This window comes from Manis pentadactyla, chromosome 5 (genome assembly GCF_030020395.1).
Source record: "Manis pentadactyla isolate mManPen7 chromosome 5, mManPen7.hap1, whole genome shotgun sequence".
NCBI lineage: Eukaryota > Metazoa > Chordata > Mammalia > Pholidota > Manidae > Manis > Manis pentadactyla.
In genome coordinates, this window is record NC_080023.1 from 128,554,374 (window position 1) to 128,574,315 (window position 19,942).

Genomic DNA, 19,942 nt, shown 5'->3' on the forward strand with positions numbered 1-19,942 from the left:
AGGAGCCTTAGATTTGCCGAACCAGATGCTTCTGACTTCCCTGGTTTTTGCTCAAGAATTTCTCCACTTTTAATTCTTCACCTCTATCCTCCCTTTGCTCTCAGGTCTCTTGGGAAAATCTGAGGTTCTTGCTCCTGTGTTTGCTCTTCACCTTTGGAAATAGTATCTCAAGTTTCCATTATGTCTGTGCTGATGGGATGGTCCTGGAAAGACCACCAACTTGTCCACAGGTACACACCACTTTCAGTCCAGAGTGCACCTTCTCTGTTTGACTATGAGTTGCATGAGGGAAACACCCTGGGTCTCATTCCACTAGCCTTGAGCACAGGGAGACTCAGGAACTCTGTGAAGATCAGAGTTCACACAGCTGGCCCTGGAAAAGCCTGCTTGCAATGCTGGCCTTTGCTGGAAGCTGGGTACTTGGATGGCAAAGAGTTCCCTACACTGGTATAACTTCCCCTAAATGATGAGAGGGCCTCGCTGGGTCTGCATCATTTGTACTGACAATGCCATTCATGCCAAACACCTGCTCTCCTAGGAGTCTGGAATTTGGTAAGTGCTGTGCAGAGGCTGCCTACATGACCAGCTCCAGGGGAGACCCATGGCACCTAGTTTCTAATGAGCTTTCCTGCCAGATGCTGCATTTACTTCCTGGAGGAATTAGGTGTGTCCTGTGTGACTGCATGAGAGAGGCCCTGGAAGCCTGCTCCTAGTCCTGCCTTCTCCCCATGTACCATTTCTCTTTCCCAATTTTGTCCTGTATCCTTTCACTGTAAGAAGTCATAGCACAAGTGCCCCTGTATGTCAAGTCCTAGGAATCCTGCTGGTGAGTTACTGAACCCGAGTGTGGTCTCAGGGACCTTGGACACACTCACAAAAATGTGTCAGTCACAGGGTTATAACCATATGAGTAAGAAACAGCTTGTCTAAGCTCAGGCAGGAAGTCAGGATGTGTCTGAGCCATGAAAAGCCTATGGGCTGAAGTAGAAAAAATTCTGAGTTTCTCCCAGAGTAACTACCTTCTGCCCAAATTGCACCAGCCCCTTACAGACCACTGCATATGTGCATGATTGAGTGTGTGTGTGTGTTTATGAGTGTGCATGTGTGTGTGATATGTTTATTGAGTCCCTTCTGAAGGCTATAAAAGTGTGCAGAGCAGCTGTCTAAGGTTTTATTGAGGATCTTTGCATGAACACACTTAAGCTTCCAGACAGGAGTTGTTCCAGAGTTGGTAACAGTTTATCCAGGGCACAGTATATACCAGCAAATCACAAATGTAAGTCTGTGGAAGGAGAAAGAAAACAATCAGCTTTCAGGAAAGTATTTTTTAAGGTGAACAAAAATCTCCTGCCCCTGAGGCTCAAGTGTGAGGAGTCAGTACAGTCTCTGTGGCTGCACACTGGCTTGGGGGTGGGAAGGATCTGCTCCATCATTTGGCTGGCTGAGCCTGGAACAGGGGTATCACCTGGGCTCCTCCTACCCCTACCAGGCCATTTGGGATGTGGAACAGGTAAGCCTGTACTCGGCGGCCCAGCAGGAGCCTGGGATGAAGGCCAGGCAGGACAGCATGGGTCAGCGGCACTGCCCACTGCCCCAGCCCTCCCACACCTGCACCCAGGTACAGAGACACCCAGGTATCTGCCAGCTTGCACAGTGCCCCCAGAAGGGACCCAGAAAAGCAGGAATGGGCAAGCAGAGATTGGAAGACAAGGAGGAAGCTGGACTGTCCTCAGAGACCTGGAGAATGGGAGCCAAGATCAGAGTAAAGCTTCAGGGAAAGCGAGCCTGCTTTACCCCTGGCCTAGGGGGCCAGTCAGGGGAGTGTTCCAGACAACTGTGCCAGCAGCTGAGGGGCCTCCCAATCAGAAAGACTTCCTCCCACTGGGGTGCCTCCAGTGGCATCAGGCAGCCCCAGGGTGTGCCCTTGCCCTGACCCAACCCCCACAGCTGGAACGGCTACCCATCTCCAGTTTGTGTCTACTTTTAAAATGTTCGCTTTCCCGCTTTTGATCCCAAGTTCTTTCTCAGACAACCACTACCTCACACCTTCTTCAGCTTTGTAATATTTTGAATGGGGCACAGATTAATTTTGCTGCTGCCTCTCTTGCATTTGGTCCAGCTAATCTTCACAGAGACCAGGTATTCTACACCTGTCGTCAGCTATGGAGAAACAATGCACCATTAGTTTTGACTCCAAGCATTCAGTTGCTGTCTGTCTCCTGGAAAAGCTAGGACATAGAGTGAAGCCCCAGGGGCCACAGACCCCATCCCCAGAGCTTGCCCACTGAAAGCATGGCTTCCCCTGCCCTCATGCCTGAAGGACACACAGTGACTGCTGAAGCCCCTCGTCTAGCCCCAGTGCTTGTGGAGGCCATTCCCTTGCTCTGGACTGGCTTTGCTGCGACAGCTACAGATGTCTTCTCACCATCTCCCTTTCATCCTCAGGACAAGAGAGGCAACACTTGGACTTGGCTGCCAGACAGCCCCATAGCACCCTGAGGTCTGCACATGGGGTCCTCAGAGTGCAGAGAGCCACATCCTATTCGTCAGCTGTCCCAGCCCTTCCTGTCTCCTCACTGCTCTTCTTCCCAACCATCCTGGTGGGAGCAGGTTTGCAGTGCAGCTAAAGCAGAGGCTTAGGAACTGAACTGATCTGGGGCATGCACTTCCCACCTCCTAACTCTGGGTCTGCTTCTTCACCTACAGAGCACAGATAGTAATAGAGCCTGCTCAAGGACTTGTTGTATTGGTAAAGAGAAGCATTCATTTCAATGGACACACAAAATAAATTTTGAAAATAACAACAGTTACAAATTATTAACTGTTTCAGCAGAGTGGGGGTGCCCAGGGGCCCCGGCCCTGGCCCTGCTTCATACTCTGAAGCAGCTATGGAGCTGGGAGAACCACAGAACAGAAAACACAAGAATTGTGCTCAAGTTCTGGCTTTTTTGCCGTGGCTAAGCACTTCCACCTCCCTGAGTTTGTTCTTCTTCTAGAAAATGGGGAGAATAGTGCCAATTTCCTCCAAGGGTATATGGGAATGCTGAAACCATAAGCCGAGGAGGAGACACAGAGGACCATTTCCTGCAGTTGGGATTTGTCTTCTCCTGCTCATGTTCAAGTGCAAGGCTCTGAAGACATGTGGGGATAAAGACTGGGGCTTTCCTGATGGCTTGGTGATTAGTGTTACCTGCTGAAAACAGCTAGATTCCCAAGTAAATGTGTGGACTGAAGTACTGCACACATGAGAGGAGAAGCTCTTCAAAATCCCTGCTTCCCTGTCCAAATGTCAGCAACCAAACCAGGCAAGAGGGTAGCACCCTAGCACCCTCCAGGAGCAGGTGCTCACGCTGCCGTCTGAGCAGTTTTTAAGGGAAGGAGGTCTGAGCACAGTACCTCCACCCTGGCCCCCAAGCCCCATCCCCAGAAGGACCTCAAGGCTCAGGGCTCCCAGACTCTTCCCCAAGGGCAGCTCTGTCTATGTGTGGGGCCGTGGCCATGTGCTTTCACTCTGACCTTCAGCACACTCTGTATGGATGAAAGTTCTAGAACACTGGCCATGAACTTCATCAACATTCAGTGGGCCAAGTGTTTTCTTATTCATCATTAGACTTGTTATGTAGCAAAAGACACAATCCTAATAATACAAATATTTTCACGAGGCTGCACCCTTCTTACTCTGCCCGCTTTGCAGAGGCCTGGAGTATGATAGCGCTGAACCAAGGCCCCACAGTCAGGATGAATGGTCATCAAGCCTGGAGGGGGTCTGGAGCCTGGGCACAGGCAGCCACAATGCTCACCCCCAACACCTGAAAAACGCCAGGCAATCATACAGCAGGAGGCATGGGGGTGCGCAGGGTCCCTGGTCCAGGCCTCCCTGCTGCCAGGACACACCTGCTCTGTCCATTCATCCATTTGAATGATATCAGAAGTTTGTTCAGAAACAATTCTTTTAGAGTTAATGATAATGGATTGATTCTGCAATGTGGGCCTGATCCCAGATTCTGATTCATCGTTGGGAAGCCTGAAGGGACCAGACCAGCCGCCTTAGAATGCTGGTCGCTGGCCGCCCCATTGTGGCTGAGTCCCACGACCTTCTTGTCCCTGAGAAGCCACCTCACAGCAAGTGCGCCACCGCGACAGGGACAGGCTGCTGGCCACCCACAGGCTGCCACACTAGCACTGCTCTGCCCCCACCCTGGCTAGTTTCTCCTGTCCTCTCAGTGATTTTTTTCCAAATCTGGTTAATTGAACTACAATGTATGACTACCTAACTTACATAGTTCACTATCTGACCTTGAGGGAATGTTGGACCAACAAACGAGGTCTTCAAACAAATTTTCTTTCCTTGTCATCCTTCAATTACTACATTTCAGAGAAACTTTATATGTAAAAGAAAAGAAGAGATGATCTGGTTGAAACCTATGCCTCCACTTGCTGTTCCCAGAAAGCTCTCTGTGGAATCCCAGGTTTCTGTAGGACACAGCTAGGAAGTCCAGACCCAGATTCTACAACCCTGGACACTGGAAACCTTTTGCCAAAGGAACCTACAGAATGCATTTATGCTTTGCCAAATTAGACAGTAAGGGAAGCAAAATCTTCCTTGTTTTCTGTCACTCTGGTAGGATTTAATTTCAGAATGAAAGGCCAGGCTTCCGGAGGAAGAACAGTTGAGAACCTCAGGGGACATTTTTGCTTCAGGCTCAGGGATGAGCATAACAGAGTTAGGGGTCACTCCAGTCCTTAGACCAGTGTTTCAGGAGTGAGTCTAAGGCAGTCTGGGGTCTGAATAAGTCTAATGCATGCTCATCCCAAGTGACGCCACCTCTCCACTCAATGACACGATCACTTGGTTCTCTGGGAGCAACATGTTCCCACAGGTCTGAGTGGGCAAGAATGGGGACATTGTGCACACCCAGAGAAACTGAGGCACAAACCTGCACCTGACTCCGAAGTAACTTCTCCACTCGGAATAAGTAGGCATCACTGCTAGCGTTGTTGTAGCTGTTGATGAAGAATATGAGCACTGAGTTCATGTTTTCTTTGCTCGTGGAGTTCTCCTGGAAGCCTCCCCACCTTTGAAAGTGACCCAGCTTGGCCACCAGGACCAAGACGGCCAGCAGCTGAGTGAGCCTCCAGCATTTGTCTCCCATCTCTGCAGCCTCAGGAACCTCCTATCCACTGTGCCATCCAGAACGCAAGGGTGCCAGGCAGCACACGATCCTCCTTCGCTTTCCCAGGAGCCAGCCTACCTGTGTTTAAACATAGATTGAGAGCTGAACCTCATCCTCCTGTGGCCCTACCACAATCTGACCAAAGGACCAACAAGAGAAATCTCCCCACGGGGCTGCCCAACCCACTCAGGTCAGTACATCTTCCACACTTCCATGACACTCATTTGGTTTGCTGGGGACTCAGGCAAGTGCAACTGCTGGACATCCGCCAAGATGGGCAAGGCCCTCGCCCTGCCTTCAGACCGAGTGAGGAAGCAAGCCACTAGGCCCTCACAGGGGTCTGCAGTCAGCGCTGGTGTACTGGGCAGAGGAGTGCAATCTGTGGGAATCAGGACAGTTTGGTGGAGAAGGTAATACATGAATCAGGATATAAGGAATCAGGAACATGCAATCAGGGCTTGTATATCCCATTTACCTACCGAGGTTTGTAACTGTCCACCCAGAGGTCAGCTATTCTCTGTGTTTCCTCTAGATCTCCACCTGCTGGACCCCACTGTGCCTGCAAGCCCTGGCGCTAGCTCTTGCTGTCCTGGTGTGACCCCAGCAGAGCTTTGTGAGGTAATCCAGCCTCTCTATGAGGGAGGAATAAGGTGTGAGCCTTATTCAGAAATTAACCCCAAAGACCCTGAAGGTTAGGTATCGCCTGTGTAGAAAAGGAAAAATTCCCCTCTACGCTCTTTGGGTCTCTGGCTGCAACTAAGAATTAAACTGACTTAAGGAAGATGAAGAGCAGAAAAGTTTCATTGACCTTTTGTCAACAAAGGTCATGTGCAGGGAGCCTTTGTAAAAGAACGAGGACCCGAAAATGTGGCCGGAGCAGGAAGCAGGGTGATGATGGTCCCTGGCTTGCCTGGTATGTTGGGTCAGGGGATACACTTCACACGGGAGACTCACCTCTTGCTTTCAGCAAGGAAGGGCAGCAGCAAAGGCAGAGGGTCCTTCCTGCTTCTGCCCATTTTTCAAATTGACTTAGCTTTTCAGATATTTGAAATGCCCAGGTGCCAAATATCAGGGTAGTATGTCCTGAACCCCATGGTCTGCACCCAGAAGCCATAAGAGCCCCCTATTTTTAAAACACTAAGGTGGGATCCCTGCTCCAAAAAAAAGAACATTAGTGGGGTGATTGATGAAATGTGAATAGTCTGCAGAACAGCTGGTAGTGTTGTCTGAATGTTAACTTTCTGGCTGTCACTGTTGTGCTGTAATTATGTAAGATGTTAACATTCAGAGAAGCAGGGTGAAAGATATATGAGAACATTTATGCTATTTTTGTAACCTTCTTGCAAGTCTGGAATCATTTCAAAATAAAGATTAAAATGTTCAAAAATAAATAAATAGGACCTTGGTCTCTGAGAAGCAGTGCTCTCAGAAGTGACAAGGGATGCCTTTGCTGGGAGTTAGCTAGCCTCCTGAGACTTGTTTCTTTGTCTGCACTATGAGAATGGGGAGAACTGCCCATTTGGATGTGATGGAGACCAACTCAATGCAGCAAAAAACCTGTTCCCAGTCAGACGTCGGCTAGTGCCCAAGACCATCCTCTGCATAATTCTTCTATGACTGAAAACTCACACTGACTCCTGTGATCTTCTGGACCCCAGATGCCCTAGGAGCCAGAGCCTGCTTTGCAGGGCTTGTCCAGCCAATGTCCCCTGGCTGAGCTGTGCTGTCACTGTCCAGCAGACATACAAGGATCCTGAGTAATGTGCCAGAGTGCTCAGACCTGCATGGGTTCAGCTTGCCTGGACATCTGGGATATGCCTATCAGATGTGGGCCTGCAGGAAGGAAGGGCACACATTTTAGAAAAATCCATGGACACAGGGGGAAACAGGAGGTTTGGTTAAGACCCCAGAATAAAGGGAAAAAAACTTGCCTGGTTTTATCCAGAACATGCTTTGGGGAGAGGTGGCATTTTAATGTCCAAAAGAGAAGGTGGCTTAGGAGACCCCATCATGGCCATGGATAAGTGGAAAATGGGGGCCTAATAATATGCATGGAATAAAGATAAAATAGGGACCCTGGTCATGTCTATGGAATTTAATGACAATAAGTGGCCTGGCTATGTCCCAACTAAAAGAAAAATCTTGAGCCTGATAAAATCCATGGAAAAGGAAAATATCAGGCCTGATTATTTCCATGCAATGAGGAAAAATGGGTTGCTAGGTGTATCCATGTTACCATGAGAAAAGTAGGCAACCTGGTTGTGTCCATGGAATAAGGGAAAGCAGAGGGCCTTGGTCATGTCTATAGATTGAAAGGAAAATAGGACACCCTGTCATGTCCATAGAGCAACAGTAAGAAGGGACCTGCTTATACTTACACAGCAAGGGAAATATAGGGACCCTGGCCATGTCCAGGGACAAGAGACAAGCCCTCATTATGCAGTTTACTGGGAGGTGACACCAGTAGGCAGCACCAGTAGGGGTGTGGGGACAGGGAAAGTGAGGAAGCCAACTGTGGGTAAAATTGCAATATTTCCAGAATTTCTCATCTTGCTTTAGTGCATCTCTAGGTGATAAATTCAGGAAATATTGTTTCCAAGGAGTAGAGAGAAGTAGTCCATTTCCATACCAATAGGTAATTATGAGGGCAAGGAGGGCTTATCTGGACCAAAGAGACTGGGTGGAGTTTGCTCTGCTGTGGCAGCTAGGTCGAGATAGACATGGACCAACTGCTTGTAAGCAATAAATGAATTTCTTAAACTTTATTTCTCCTTTTAACTGATTTCAGTTTCAAAGGTATTTTGCCCCAGGATTCTCCTACCGGATTACATGTAGCATAGTCAGCAGGATTCTGAACCCGAAATCTGTCTATATGGGTGCAACCCTTGGGTGGGCTGCCCCTACAGATGGTGGGGAAATGCCCAGAGCCCACCCTGTGGATGGTGGGAAGGCCCCAGTGGCTGCAGGGGTAAAGGGTGCAGCTTCACCCAGGAGACCCCTCTCTGTGGGGCTTCCAATTAGGAAGACCAATTCACAACCTGGGGAGAGGTAGTGGGGAATTGGTCTGGATAGTGGGGAATTGGTCTAGGGTAAAGCACTTCCTAGAGGGGTGGGGCCTTCCCCAGAAGTGGGGAAGGGTGGAGACACTGGAAGCTACAGAATTAGTCCTCCGTGAGATAGAAGACTGCTTAGAGGCCCTAAGTGGCTGTGTAGCAGCTGGCATGGTAGGATCTCTTTTCCTCTAGATATTGGAAAATGTTATCGAGGAGAGAGAGAGATGGTTATTGAGGAGAGAGAGAAATTTTGGCAGGAGAGAGTCACACTTCAACGTCACTTGGACGAGCTGGGTGATGACCTATGGGATGCCCTTAAGGAAGAGAGACAGTTATTAAGAAGACAGACTGTGCTCCTGGAAGATTCCTTAGCAGCAGTGAGGGGGGAGGCAGCAGGAGAGTCTGCATTGCAGGAGGCCATGAGGGCGGGAGAAAAAAGACTGGTGCCTTCAGCTCCAGAGATGGTGGAGGAGGAGTTGGGAGAGGATGAGGGGGTGGGGCCAAGGGCTGATATGTTGCCAAGGCCACCATCGGAGGTACCGGCCCCTCCTGTATTAAAGGCCCACCGGTTGTAATTAAGAAAGTAAAAATGCAACAAACATAGCCTCCTCAGGGGGAGGAGCCACCACCTCCCCAGGTTGTGGAGCACTCCATGCTACGCCCCTATACCCAGGATGAGCTGGTGGACATGAGCATTCGGTATCAGCAGAAGTTACTGAAACCTCCGCCTACGTGGCTTTTACATCTCTGGGATATGGGGCTGGAAAACATCGTTATGTCAGGTTCTGAAATGAGTAGACTGGCTTCCCTGATGACTCACCCTTCCCTCCAACAGCAGTTGCAAAGTGCCCGTCACATCTCAGGGAATCTGGCGATTCTGGATTGGCTGACAGCAGCCATCAGGGCAGTTTGGCCTAATCAGGGTGATTTACCACACTTACCCCCTAGGTGGAAAACATGTAGAGCTCCCACAGGTGCTGAGGGAATTGGGCATGAAAAATATCATCTATAATATGGATCACCAGGGCCCTGATGAGGAGTTATTCACTATAGGAATGAGAAATATGGTGCTCCGTACAGCTCCCCCATCTCTTTTGGTCCCGAGTGACTATTCTTACCCCCACATAGGGCAATCCATAAGTGAGGCTACTCATACTTAAGCAGATCTGGGGAGGTTGAAACAATAAATGTACAGAAGGAAGTACAGGCTATGACTGAAAGGAAAAGTGCAAAAGGTCTCTCCCATGAAGGTCTCGAGGACCCAGATGTGAGTTGATTTGATAAAGCCCGAGGTAGTGAAAGAATAACTTGATGGGCAGCCCAATAGGATCTTGTTAGAACTGTGTCACCAATTAAAGCCAGAGCATCAGTTCCAGCTACTGAGGTCCAGGAAACAGAAGCCAGACTAAAAGCCTCATGTCCAGCCTGTGTCCCTGCAAAACTTCCTGGGGGACAGTGCTCAGGATTCACCTGGGCCCTCACCCCCACAGAAGGATGATTGGGCACCTTGGGGGACATGGTGGGGACCAGAGGCCACATGTAGAATTAGCAATTCATTGGTCTCCAGTGAATGTACAATGTATCCTGGTGCTGGTGGACACAATAGCTGAATGTTCTCTGATTTATGGAAACCTTGAGCATTTTCCTGGAACCCCTGCTGTGATAGATGGCTATGGGGCAAGGCAATTAGAGTGAAGAAAGCCCAAATCCCATTGGGAATAGAGCATTTACCCTCAAAGGAGGATACTGGGTACATTTCTCCCATCCCTGAATATATTTTGGGATAGATATCCTGCAGGACCTGTGGTTACAGACCACTGCAGGTGAGTTCAGACTGAGGGTAAGTGTGGTAAAGGAAGTACTGAAGGGACATGCTAAGCACTTGCCTGTAGCTCTGCCTGCACCTAGGCAAGTGACAAATACTAAGCAGTATAAATTGCTTGGCGGGGGGTACAAGGAAATTAGAGAAACTACAGGAGTTGGAGAATGTGGGCATCATAAAGCCCACTCATAGTCCTTTTAATTTCCCAGTGGAGCCAGTGAAAAAGCCAGATGGTGCCTGGCATATGACTGTGGACTACACTGAATTAAATAAAGTCACATCCCCTTTGCATGCTGCTGTCCCCTCAATAGCAGCCCTTATGGACACACTCAGTCATGAACTAGGGATGTATCATTATGTTGTGGACTTTGCTAATCCTTTCTTCTCTATTGACATAGCACAGGAAAGCCAGGAACAGTTTGCCTTCACATGGGAAGGCCAGCAGTGGATATTCACTATCCTTCCACAGGGACACCTCCACAGTCCCACCATCTGTCATGGACTTATAGCCCAGGACTTGAGCACATGGAAGAAACCGCAAACAGTATGGCTGTATCACTACATTGATATTATTGATTCTCTTGTGATTTAGAAGGGGCAGGTCCTAGACTGCTGCAACATCTACAGGAGAAAGGATGGGCTGTGAACAGAACCAATGTTCAGGGACCTGGTTTGTCTATAAAATTCTTGGGGGTTGTTTGGTTGGGTAAAACTAAAGTTATCCAGAAACAGTCATAGACAAGGTCCAGGCTTTCCCCACCCCTGCCACTGTGGCAATATTACAAGAGTTCTGGGGTCTCTTTGGCTACTGGAGAGTGTTTATCCCACACTTGGCACAAATTCTGAAGTCTATGCTGGTTAGTACAAAAGGGCATCAGGTGGGACTGGGATGAGACATGTGCAACTGCTTTTACTGCTGCTTAGCAAGCAACAAGGCTGCACAGACCTTGAGTGTAATGGACTGTTCAAGGCCCTGTGAGCTAGATGCTCATGTAACCTAAGATGGTTATGGATGGGGTTTTTGGCAGCATCTTGAACAGACATGCCAACCTATTGGATTCTGGCCACAACTATGGAAAGGAGCAGAGATCTGGTACATCTTGGTAGAGAAGCAACTGGCTGCTGTGTACCATGCCTTGCTGGCTATGGAGCCCATCACCAGAACAGCTCCGACCTATCCCATCATGGGGTGGGTGCGAGACTGGACCCAAAGGCCATGGAGTGGTGTGGCACAGATGCCTACACTGGCCATATGGGGTGCATATTTACAGCAGCTCAGTGCCCTCTCAACAAGCCCCTTAAGTGGAAAACTCCAACGCCTATTAGGGCCAGTGACCTATAACAGTGAAAAGCAGGAAGAACTTGCTTTTGAGCCATTGGTAGCCAAGAGTCCTTATTGGGAAGGAAAAGCCCCTATACCTGAAGATGCTTGGTATACAGACAGCTCCAGTCATGGGTGGTCCCCAAAGTGGAGGGCTGTGGCTTTCCATCCTAAGACTGAGACAATATGGATGGAGGACGGAGAGGGGAAGAGCAGCCAATGGGCTGAGTTGCAGGCAGTATGACTCATGATAAACCAGGAGCCTTCCCCCATAGTTGTCTGCACTGACAGCAGAGCCACCTATCAGGGCTCAACCCTATGGCTACCTACATGGTACCATGCCAACTGGATGGTTGGTCATTGGCCCCTTTGGGGGCAAGAGTGTGGCATGACCTATGGGGCTCTGGTCAGACTAAACTGTTACTGTATATTGTGTGACTGGCCATTTGCCTTTGGCATCCCCAGGGAATGATGAAGCAGACACATTGGCCCCTGTACATTGGCTAGAAGGAAAGCTTGCCTCTGATGTGGCCAATGGTTACATCAGCATGTGTTACACACAGAGCAAAAGACAATGTGGGCTGTAGCCCATCAGTGGGGTTTGCCATTGACCTTTGAAGAAGTCTGATGAACCTGGAAGGAGTGCCTTATGTGCTCTAAAAGGGACTTACACTGAGTACAGCAGCAACATGGGACAATAGTAAAGGGGATGATACCCCTTGTCAGGGAGCAGATAGATTATATTGGGCCATGACTTGTGCAGACATGGCTATTGGCCTATTGGTTGCTTTCCTGAATGTTGTGCAGATCAGCAAACCACCAAGAGGGGTCTAGAGCATCTCTTTGCCGCCTATGGCCGGTCACAGGTGATTGAGAGTGATCATGGCACCCACTTTATTGGACATGCATTACAAGGATGGGTGTAGCAATTAGGAAGAAAGTGGAAATTTCATGTAGCATATAACCCTACTGGGGCAGGCATGGCAGAGAGTACAATGGTTTGTTGAAATCTGGCCTGAAATTGGATACCAAGTCTACGGGGATGGTCAATTTGCCTATGGACTGTGCTACGGTGTTTGAGTGAGAAGCCATGTAAAGGAGCTTTGAGCCCTGTGGATATGCTAACACACATTGCTCCCTCTTCTATACAACTGTATGTGCAAACCAAAGAAGAGTTACTGAAGCCAGGATATGGCCAGCAGAGCAACATCCTGCTACCAGCCCCTATTGCATTAAACCCTGGAGACACTGTTGGATGGACGTGGCCCTGAACATTTTGACACATGGACCAGTGATGGCTGGCCCTTTTGGCACCTTGGGGGAAAGGCCTGGAAGCTGGCCTCGTGTGTATTCCTGAGGAATAACAGCAGAATAGCCCCCAAAGATCACGGTAGTGTACCCAAAATGTTCAGGAGGTAAGAGCATCTTATGGGGAAGTTTTGTTTTATCTTTATGGCCAGTGCATGTACCTCCCGTAGCCCTATATATTGACCCATCTGTAACTCCCACAGGGAGGGGGGTGAAAGTCAGGTATACTAGACTAGGATGAGATCCCATTCCTGCCACTGTCCCATCACAGGACCACTCTCCCTCATGCATCCTACCTGATGGGCAAGATTTGCCTATGCTGGTGTCATTAAAACATGTATCTTATTGCTCTTAAGGTAATTTTCTTCTACAATCCTTGTGACCTGGATGTGCCCCCTAGCTGCAGCTGCCGCATGATGACTGCTCTGAACCCTGTACCTCTTCAGCTATTGCCTGCTGGAATGGAAGAGCTTTGGACTTAATCTACATAAGACTTGGAACCTAGCTGAATCCTCAGGTTTGAGGATTATCATGATTTCATTGCCATTGGTATTGTTATGTCATTAGTCTGGTTACAATGCTTCAGTTTCCTCCTCCAGGGACCACTGTGGAAGAGGGGGAATGAGTAGATTGTAAGGGGAGATTTCTGGAGGTGTGGCCTGTGGGTAAAATTGTAATATTTTCAGAATATCTCACCTGGCTTTGGTGCATCTGCCTATCAACAGGTGTTCCTCAAGGGTGGAGAAAAGTAGCTCATTTCCATATGAATGGGTAATTACCTGGGCCATCCAGGGCTTATCTGAACCTGAGAGGTGAGGGGGAGGTCTTGCTGGTTTCTGTCAGAGTAGGAAAGAGAGGGTCCTGGACTGCAGTTTCTAAGCAATAAATGGGTTTTAAACTTGATTTCTCTCTTTGACTGATTTCGGTTTTAAAGGTATTTTTTCCCGGAATTTCCTCTCTCTCGAGTTACAGAGACAAAATGCAGGTAAGTTGAGCATCGAGAAAGCTTTATTTCAAGTTATGTACTTAAAGAGAGAAAAAGTGTGGGTGTCCTCAGAGAGGAGGTGCACTGAAAGCTTAGGTGTTCTCTCTTTAAAGCATTTTTCAGGAATGTGACAAAGGGCCAAGGGTGTGAACTTAATAAGTGGTCTCAAGATGTTCGTCTCTGGTGAGAGACACCATGTCTTCTCTATTATCAGTCCTCCAGCTAGTTCCTTTAAAACAAACTTAACACAAGAAATTTATTGATCTGGTTCCTCCCCAGGATAGCAGCTTCCCTCTGGGAACATATCAATGAAGACTGCTTGCCCTGGCTCCAAGGTGGGGGCTCTGTTCTTGCCTTGCCCTCTAAAGACTCTTTGCTAAAGAATATGTTAGGAGTCTTACTCTCTAACCTCCTGGATTTTAAAATGGAATCTTAGCCTTAAAATGGAATCTCTCCTGTTCTTACTACACTGCTTATATCTCAGCTTGTTTGGAAAATTAATCATGATGCTTGTCTCAGGTCCCTGCCCTATATCAGGGGGACGAGGACTGAGGAGAATGAACTCAACCTGTGATAGCTAGTGACTGATGAATGAAATTTTACATTTAATTTCATATTATTTGTTCTAAATGTAAGTGGCCACCTGTGATGAGTGGCGACCATCCTGGTCACAAGGCACAGGTGTAGGCCTTGGGCTCTTTGGTTCAACTCCAGGCCTGCTCCTACTCAAGTGCCTCCTGCCCTCCCTGGTCCATACCTGAGTGGGTCTTTCCTTCTCTCCTGCTTGGAGGATTCCTCTGTCTATCCAGCCAGTCCTCATTCTGTGAGGTTTGCTCTCTGCCCTGCCACCTCCCCTCATGTAGCCTCTGGGAGAAGAAAACACAGGCTGTGTACAACAATGAAGATTTCAAGTTTTTCTCCCACTTGAGTGTATGCTGGGGAAGGACAGAAGTGTCCGTGACAGGAGAGAATGAGGACATAGCCAGAAACAAAAAATGTTCAGGTGTACCCCTTCACCCTTAATTACAAGTTCTAGTTTAGAGGAGGCAGTCACTTCCATATCCTTTTCAGCTAACTACAGATTTGAGAATCAGAAAGTTGTAGTTGAAGAGAGTTCTTTTTAAAACACACATTTCCTGGACCTCAGCTCTAGGAAATCCTGATACAAAAAGCTAGTGACTTAGGAATCAGTGTTTCTCAAACATCCTTTAGAGTTTCTGCATTGAGCCAGCTTTTGGGAACGGCCTTCATTAATATACTGTGGCTGCCACCGGGAGCTTTTGAATTGGCCCCATGCCATTAAATCTCCTGGATCGCTCTGCTTTTCAAATGTTAGTGTCCACGTTTTGCAGTTTTTTGCTCTACTGCCACCTCTAGTTTCCTGCCTCCTTCCACAAATGAACTTTCAAAGAGAGTAATTCCTGTCCTAGTAAATAAACTCTGCCTGCAGATGAGATTTCCTACTATCTCCAGAAAATCTGCAATGTAAGGACCTCTGTGATATGTTTTAGTTTTTTCTCTCCAGGAGTTTGGCCGTTCTTGCTTTGCCCTCTAAAGACAGTCTTCATTTTCTTAGATATGTGCGCCAGTGCCCACAGTGTATTTATCTGAAGTTGTCACAAGTTCTCATTTGGCAGTGACTTTCATATTTGCTTCAGCACTTCTGCTTTAGCATTGCCAAATGTAAATGGTCTAGACTTTGTATGAAAAAATAACTCTTTGGGACGGGCCTGGAAATTGTTGGCACAAGAGAGCATCTATGCATACCTCCCGCAGGAGATTAGGAGCCTTCCCAGCTGGCAGGAATTGTGTCCCAGGAGACCTACCCCTGTGGCCAGCATTATGTAAAAGGTAAGATAGCCCAGTGCTTCTCACTAGAATAATTCAGTCAACAGAAGATTCTGCATGTATTACACAACGTAACTCATTTATAACCAAGAAGAAAGGAACAACAGAGAGTTGTAATATGGGATTTATGTTGGGGAGAATGATGCATTCCTAAGCGTCTAGCTCTGGAGATGGAAGTGGCTTTCTGACAGCCGTTGCGGGCGGGCGGGCATCACACGGCTAACCGAACAGCCTTCCGTGGCTGCATCCGGTTCCCTTTCGCGGAACTGAGCGCAGGCCGTATGTCCCAGCGCTAGTCAGCCTCCGCGTCCACCTCAGGGCCCTGTCAGTCCAGTGCCGCAGGGAGGTTGGAACCAACGCGACGCTGAGTTTCTGCAGTTTTCGTGGGAAGCCGCGGTCACTGGAACGACGCAAACGCCCCTGGCCGAGGACCCGCAATAGGCCCGCCGCGCCCCATCCTGGCCCGCCGTGCCCTGCGGCCTTCTGGGAACTGTAGTCGGCCCGCCTGCGCCCGCGCCGCCAGGGCCCGGCCTGGACTACAAATCCCGACGGGTCCCGCGTGCTGCGCCTGCGCTCTCATAGCTACCAGAGGCAAGAAGGCTTGAAGGCGCGTCTGAGCCGGTGGGGAGGTTGCGGTGGCGGCGGCAGCTGGGGGCATGGATAACGCGGGGAAGGAGCGTGAGGCGGTGCAGCTGATGGCAGAGGCCGAGAAGCGAGTCAAGGCTTCCCACTCCTTCCTCCGAGGGTTGTTTGGGTGAGCGCCAGTCCGCGGGTGACCTGGGAGCGTCTCCGTGTCCGGCCGTTCCCCTGCAGGCTGTTCCCCGCGATTTCCTCGGGCCCCTCAGAGGGCCCAGGCGCCCACCGGGACCGCCCCAAGGTCCTCGGCCCCCGCTCCCCGCCGGGGAGCCCCTAGGCTGCCCAGAGCGCTGTACGCGCCCCCTCGGGCCCCGCGCTGGTGCGGGTCCCCGGGCCTTGCCGGTGCACGGCTGCCCGGGGTGTGTGGGAGACTCACTGACGTAGCGAGACGGATTTTTCTTTTCGTCTCGGCCCATTCCCGCATCGCTGGGAGAACCGTGCCGGGGTGAGGAGGGCCGAGAGAAGCAGGAGGACCCCTGGCCTGCGCTCGGGGGGGGGGGGGAGCGTCCGGCTGAGTGGTGCGCCCTGGTCCAGCGATCGTGTATCAGATTGCCTGGCAACAAGTAGACGTTCAATAAATACTCGTAGGATGAACGAATGCGTTTCCTCAGCATAGTTTATTTTTTAACCAGAGATGATTGTCTTAGCCAGGGCCTCCTGTTTGATTAAGAATAACGCAATTCTGTTTAGAGTCGGGGCCTGTCGGGAATCCCCATAATTTGTTCTGCTAAGAAAGGTCTTAAATTCGGATTTACCAAAAAGCAGAGCCTGCATGGACAGTTTTTGGAGGAATTCTGGACGGTTGAATATGTGAATGATTCAGCTATTTAGGGTGAGGGAGAGGCAGAAATTTCGCGGTGGTTTTCCGTTTTTTTCCTTTGAAAGTGAAAGATAAACTGCTGACACCAAGAGCATATTTTTGTTCTTGAGAAGGACCAGTGGTCCATATTTAACCATTGCATTTTTAGACGTAGTTTTATTACTGTACAGATTGTTTGGAATCTTGTTTTGCCACCTTCATCCTTTAATAATAATATTGTAGCACTGTTGGTACATATCCAGGAAATGCTTAAATGTGAGTTCTGTTCAGGGCCTGGCGAGTGCAAGATGCACAGACGCATAAAGGGAGGGATTTCTGTTCTCAGGGACCTCTCAGAGCTCATTTACCCAGCTGGTTTCTCAGTTTCTCCTGTGATGTGCAGTTTGGAACATACCAGTTGATTGTTAAGTTTGTTCCCTTTAAGAGTTGTGACAATACATAAGGAGCACTGTCCTATACTTGATACTAACACCAAACAGCTCCTTTCTCAGATTCACAAAACAATCAAATTTGATTCAGATAAAATTTAATGTCGTTGCACCTCATGCCAGGATGTCATATTAATGTCACAGCATATTTCAAGTCAGGATGTGCTTCCCTGGAAGAGAATCTGTAATTGGAGGAGTGAAAAAGCATTACTTGTCTCGGGAAATACTCTTTTTTGTGAAGATAGAGGTGTTGTGTTACTGTTCTTGTGAAACTAGGCCAAGCATTGAGCCAGTATCCTAAAAGGATTTTGAAAAGGCTTTTTGTCTTGAAAGAAATGTATTTTTGTTTTCGACTGTTTATCATTTATTTCACTGACAGTTCATCTAGAAAGACTTTAACCTTCACAAGTGACACTCTACGTGAAAGTCATTGCACTCATTGTAGGGCTGACACGGAAACAGCAGGTCAGTTTATTCTCCCAGCTTTAGGCCCTGGCGCAAGTTATTTAGCTTCTTCATGCCTCAGTTTCCTCTGCTATAAAATGGGGGCAACAACAGTACATGGCATAGTTAGCGTTCAATGAATTCTTGTCAAACGTTTAGAACTTGGAGATAATGATTACGAAATATTAATTAGCAAATTCATCAAAATTGTCAGCCCCAGTTACATATCAAGGAAGTGGAGAGCCAGACAGATTAAGTGACTTTGCCAAAGTCATTTCAGAGCCAAAACATTTTGGACTGGATCACTGCTCTTTTAGTGAAATGAAATATTTGTATCATATTAAGTATTATTTGCAATGGATGACTGTGTTATTTTCAGTAATTGTTGGCTCTGGGAAAGCTTGGGGAAGAAGAGTACTTGGACATTCTGTGAGTTTTAATAGTATTATATGATTATTGGAAGCCAAAAACCAGGCCTAGTTTCTCTGTCAGCTACAATGGAAAACAGCTTCTATATCGGTTAATTTAGGTGTTTCATTTTATCTGGCATTGCTTGCTCCTGTCATCAGCCTTCTAGGCTGAAATGCGTGTTACTCTATCCTACCTCCTTAGCTGTGGGATTCTTCCTTCTACTTGTTATTTATTTAAACTACAGTGTAGTCCGTCTCCCTGTGGGAGCCTTGACTTAACAAAACTCACATACCAACATGAGTATAGTCAAGCCCGTGCACTTCAGAGCTGACTGGTTAGTGCTTCAAGGGGGACAGGTGAGGCTGTAGTGAGGCTATGGCTGTCACTAAAGGAGCCCAGCATGGTGCAGAGGATTCACATCACTCATTACCCTAATTGTAGATGAAGAACTGTTAGCAGTTCATACCACCCACACTGAGTTTGTGGCAATGCTGTATTGTCACTACTGTTCTGTAGCCCTTCCTGTTTTGTTGCTTTCTGTAAAGTTAGATGAAAATATGCCTTGTGTTCCTGAGAAAAGTCAGTCGTGTATTCTGTGTGTAAGGCACAATTCCCTGCTTGCCTGCAAGATGTCAGTGTCCCTTCCACAGCCCCCTGCAGCTGTCACATGAAACCACTTGTGGATAAAGTGAAGGTTCCTGTGGCCAGGATTCTCACCTGGCCCTGGTCGGCTAGGTCACTACACAAGTGTGGGCAATAAGAGCTCCCCGCCCAGTGCTCTGGGTGATATGGTGGCATGGCTGCAAGGCTACAGGAAAGCAGGGCAGAGGCTGGAGTTGTGGCAGTGCCGAGGACAGAGACTGAGATGGCTGCACAGGTAGAGAGACCCAGAGGCAGAGACCGGCTTGCTGCATGCAGACTTGCTTTGAGTGGACGGAATTCTAGTGATTGACATGCCACGTGGAAATAAAGTTGGCTATAACCCTGTCACCCCAAGAACATTCTGCTGTCATTTCTTTGGTCACATTGAATCCATAGTGAACTTGCCCAGGGCTGAAACCCATTGGCAAGACAACACTGTTAGTGGTGTTCATTTTGATATACTGCCAGGTAAATATTGCTGTGTTTTTGTAGTTGTGGAATTAAATTAAAACTGCTCTTTCTGAAAGGCTTAGCATTATTACCATAGCAAAACTACCACCAAAAGAGTAGTGTTGTCATTTCATTTGTTTCCAAAAGCTCTTGAATTATGTTAGTTTCAAATTTTAGTTTAGAATTTAATGAATTTCTAGTATGATCTTAAAACTGCCTGGGTCTGACAGTAAAGTAGTTTTGAATTGCTAAGGCCTCTCACTGTCCTCTCCCTCTTGTCACTAGGAGACTAGGGAAAACCTACACAGTGTACCTCAAGTGACTGGGAAGGTGTTCTGGGTGATTAATGCTTTCTTTTCTTGCTTTTAAATCTTCCCCATCATGAGAGCTTCTAAAAGAGCCATAAATCTGGCAGTGTCAAAGTAAATTTAACAAGGTGCCATTGCATTATTTTGAAATATGAATCTATAATTAGTCTTAGCTATTTGTGAAAATTGGGAATATTTCTTGAGCATTGCAGGCCATTAATTATTGGTATTCTTTGCTCGGCTTTATTTCAACAAAGATTGTGTATAAGTTTTGCCAAAATATGGTAGAGAC

General features: G+C 48.0%; 2 protein-coding genes across 5 annotated transcripts in view; one reads left to right on the plus strand and one right to left on the minus strand.

Annotated features, from left to right (window-relative positions):
• Positions 1–1,198: 1,198 nt before the first annotated feature.
• On the minus strand, positions 1,199–5,153 carry CSTL1 (cystatin like 1). Its single transcript, XM_036892143.2, has 3 exons — positions 4,938–5,153; positions 2,047–2,160; positions 1,199–1,282 (listed from the first exon to the last, which is right to left on the minus strand). The coding sequence occupies exons 1-3, from the start codon at positions 5,151–5,153 to the stop codon at positions 1,199–1,201; spliced, it is 414 nt and encodes a 137-aa protein (XP_036748038.1).
• A 10,937-nt stretch (positions 5,154–16,090) lies between these two features.
• NAPB (NSF attachment protein beta) overlaps positions 16,091–19,942 on the plus strand; it is a 59,222-nt gene continuing 55,370 nt past the window's right edge. Inside the window, exon 1 of one of the 4 annotated variants that reach the window (XM_036892161.2) lies at positions 16,091–16,265. In XM_036892161.2, coding sequence (XP_036748056.1) covers positions 16,168–16,265 — 98 coding nt within the window. In that variant the 5' untranslated portion in view covers positions 16,091–16,167. The remainder of the gene's footprint in view (positions 16,266–19,942) is intronic. The other 3 variants (XM_036892160.2, XM_057502665.1, XM_057502666.1) reach the window with 3 other exon arrangements.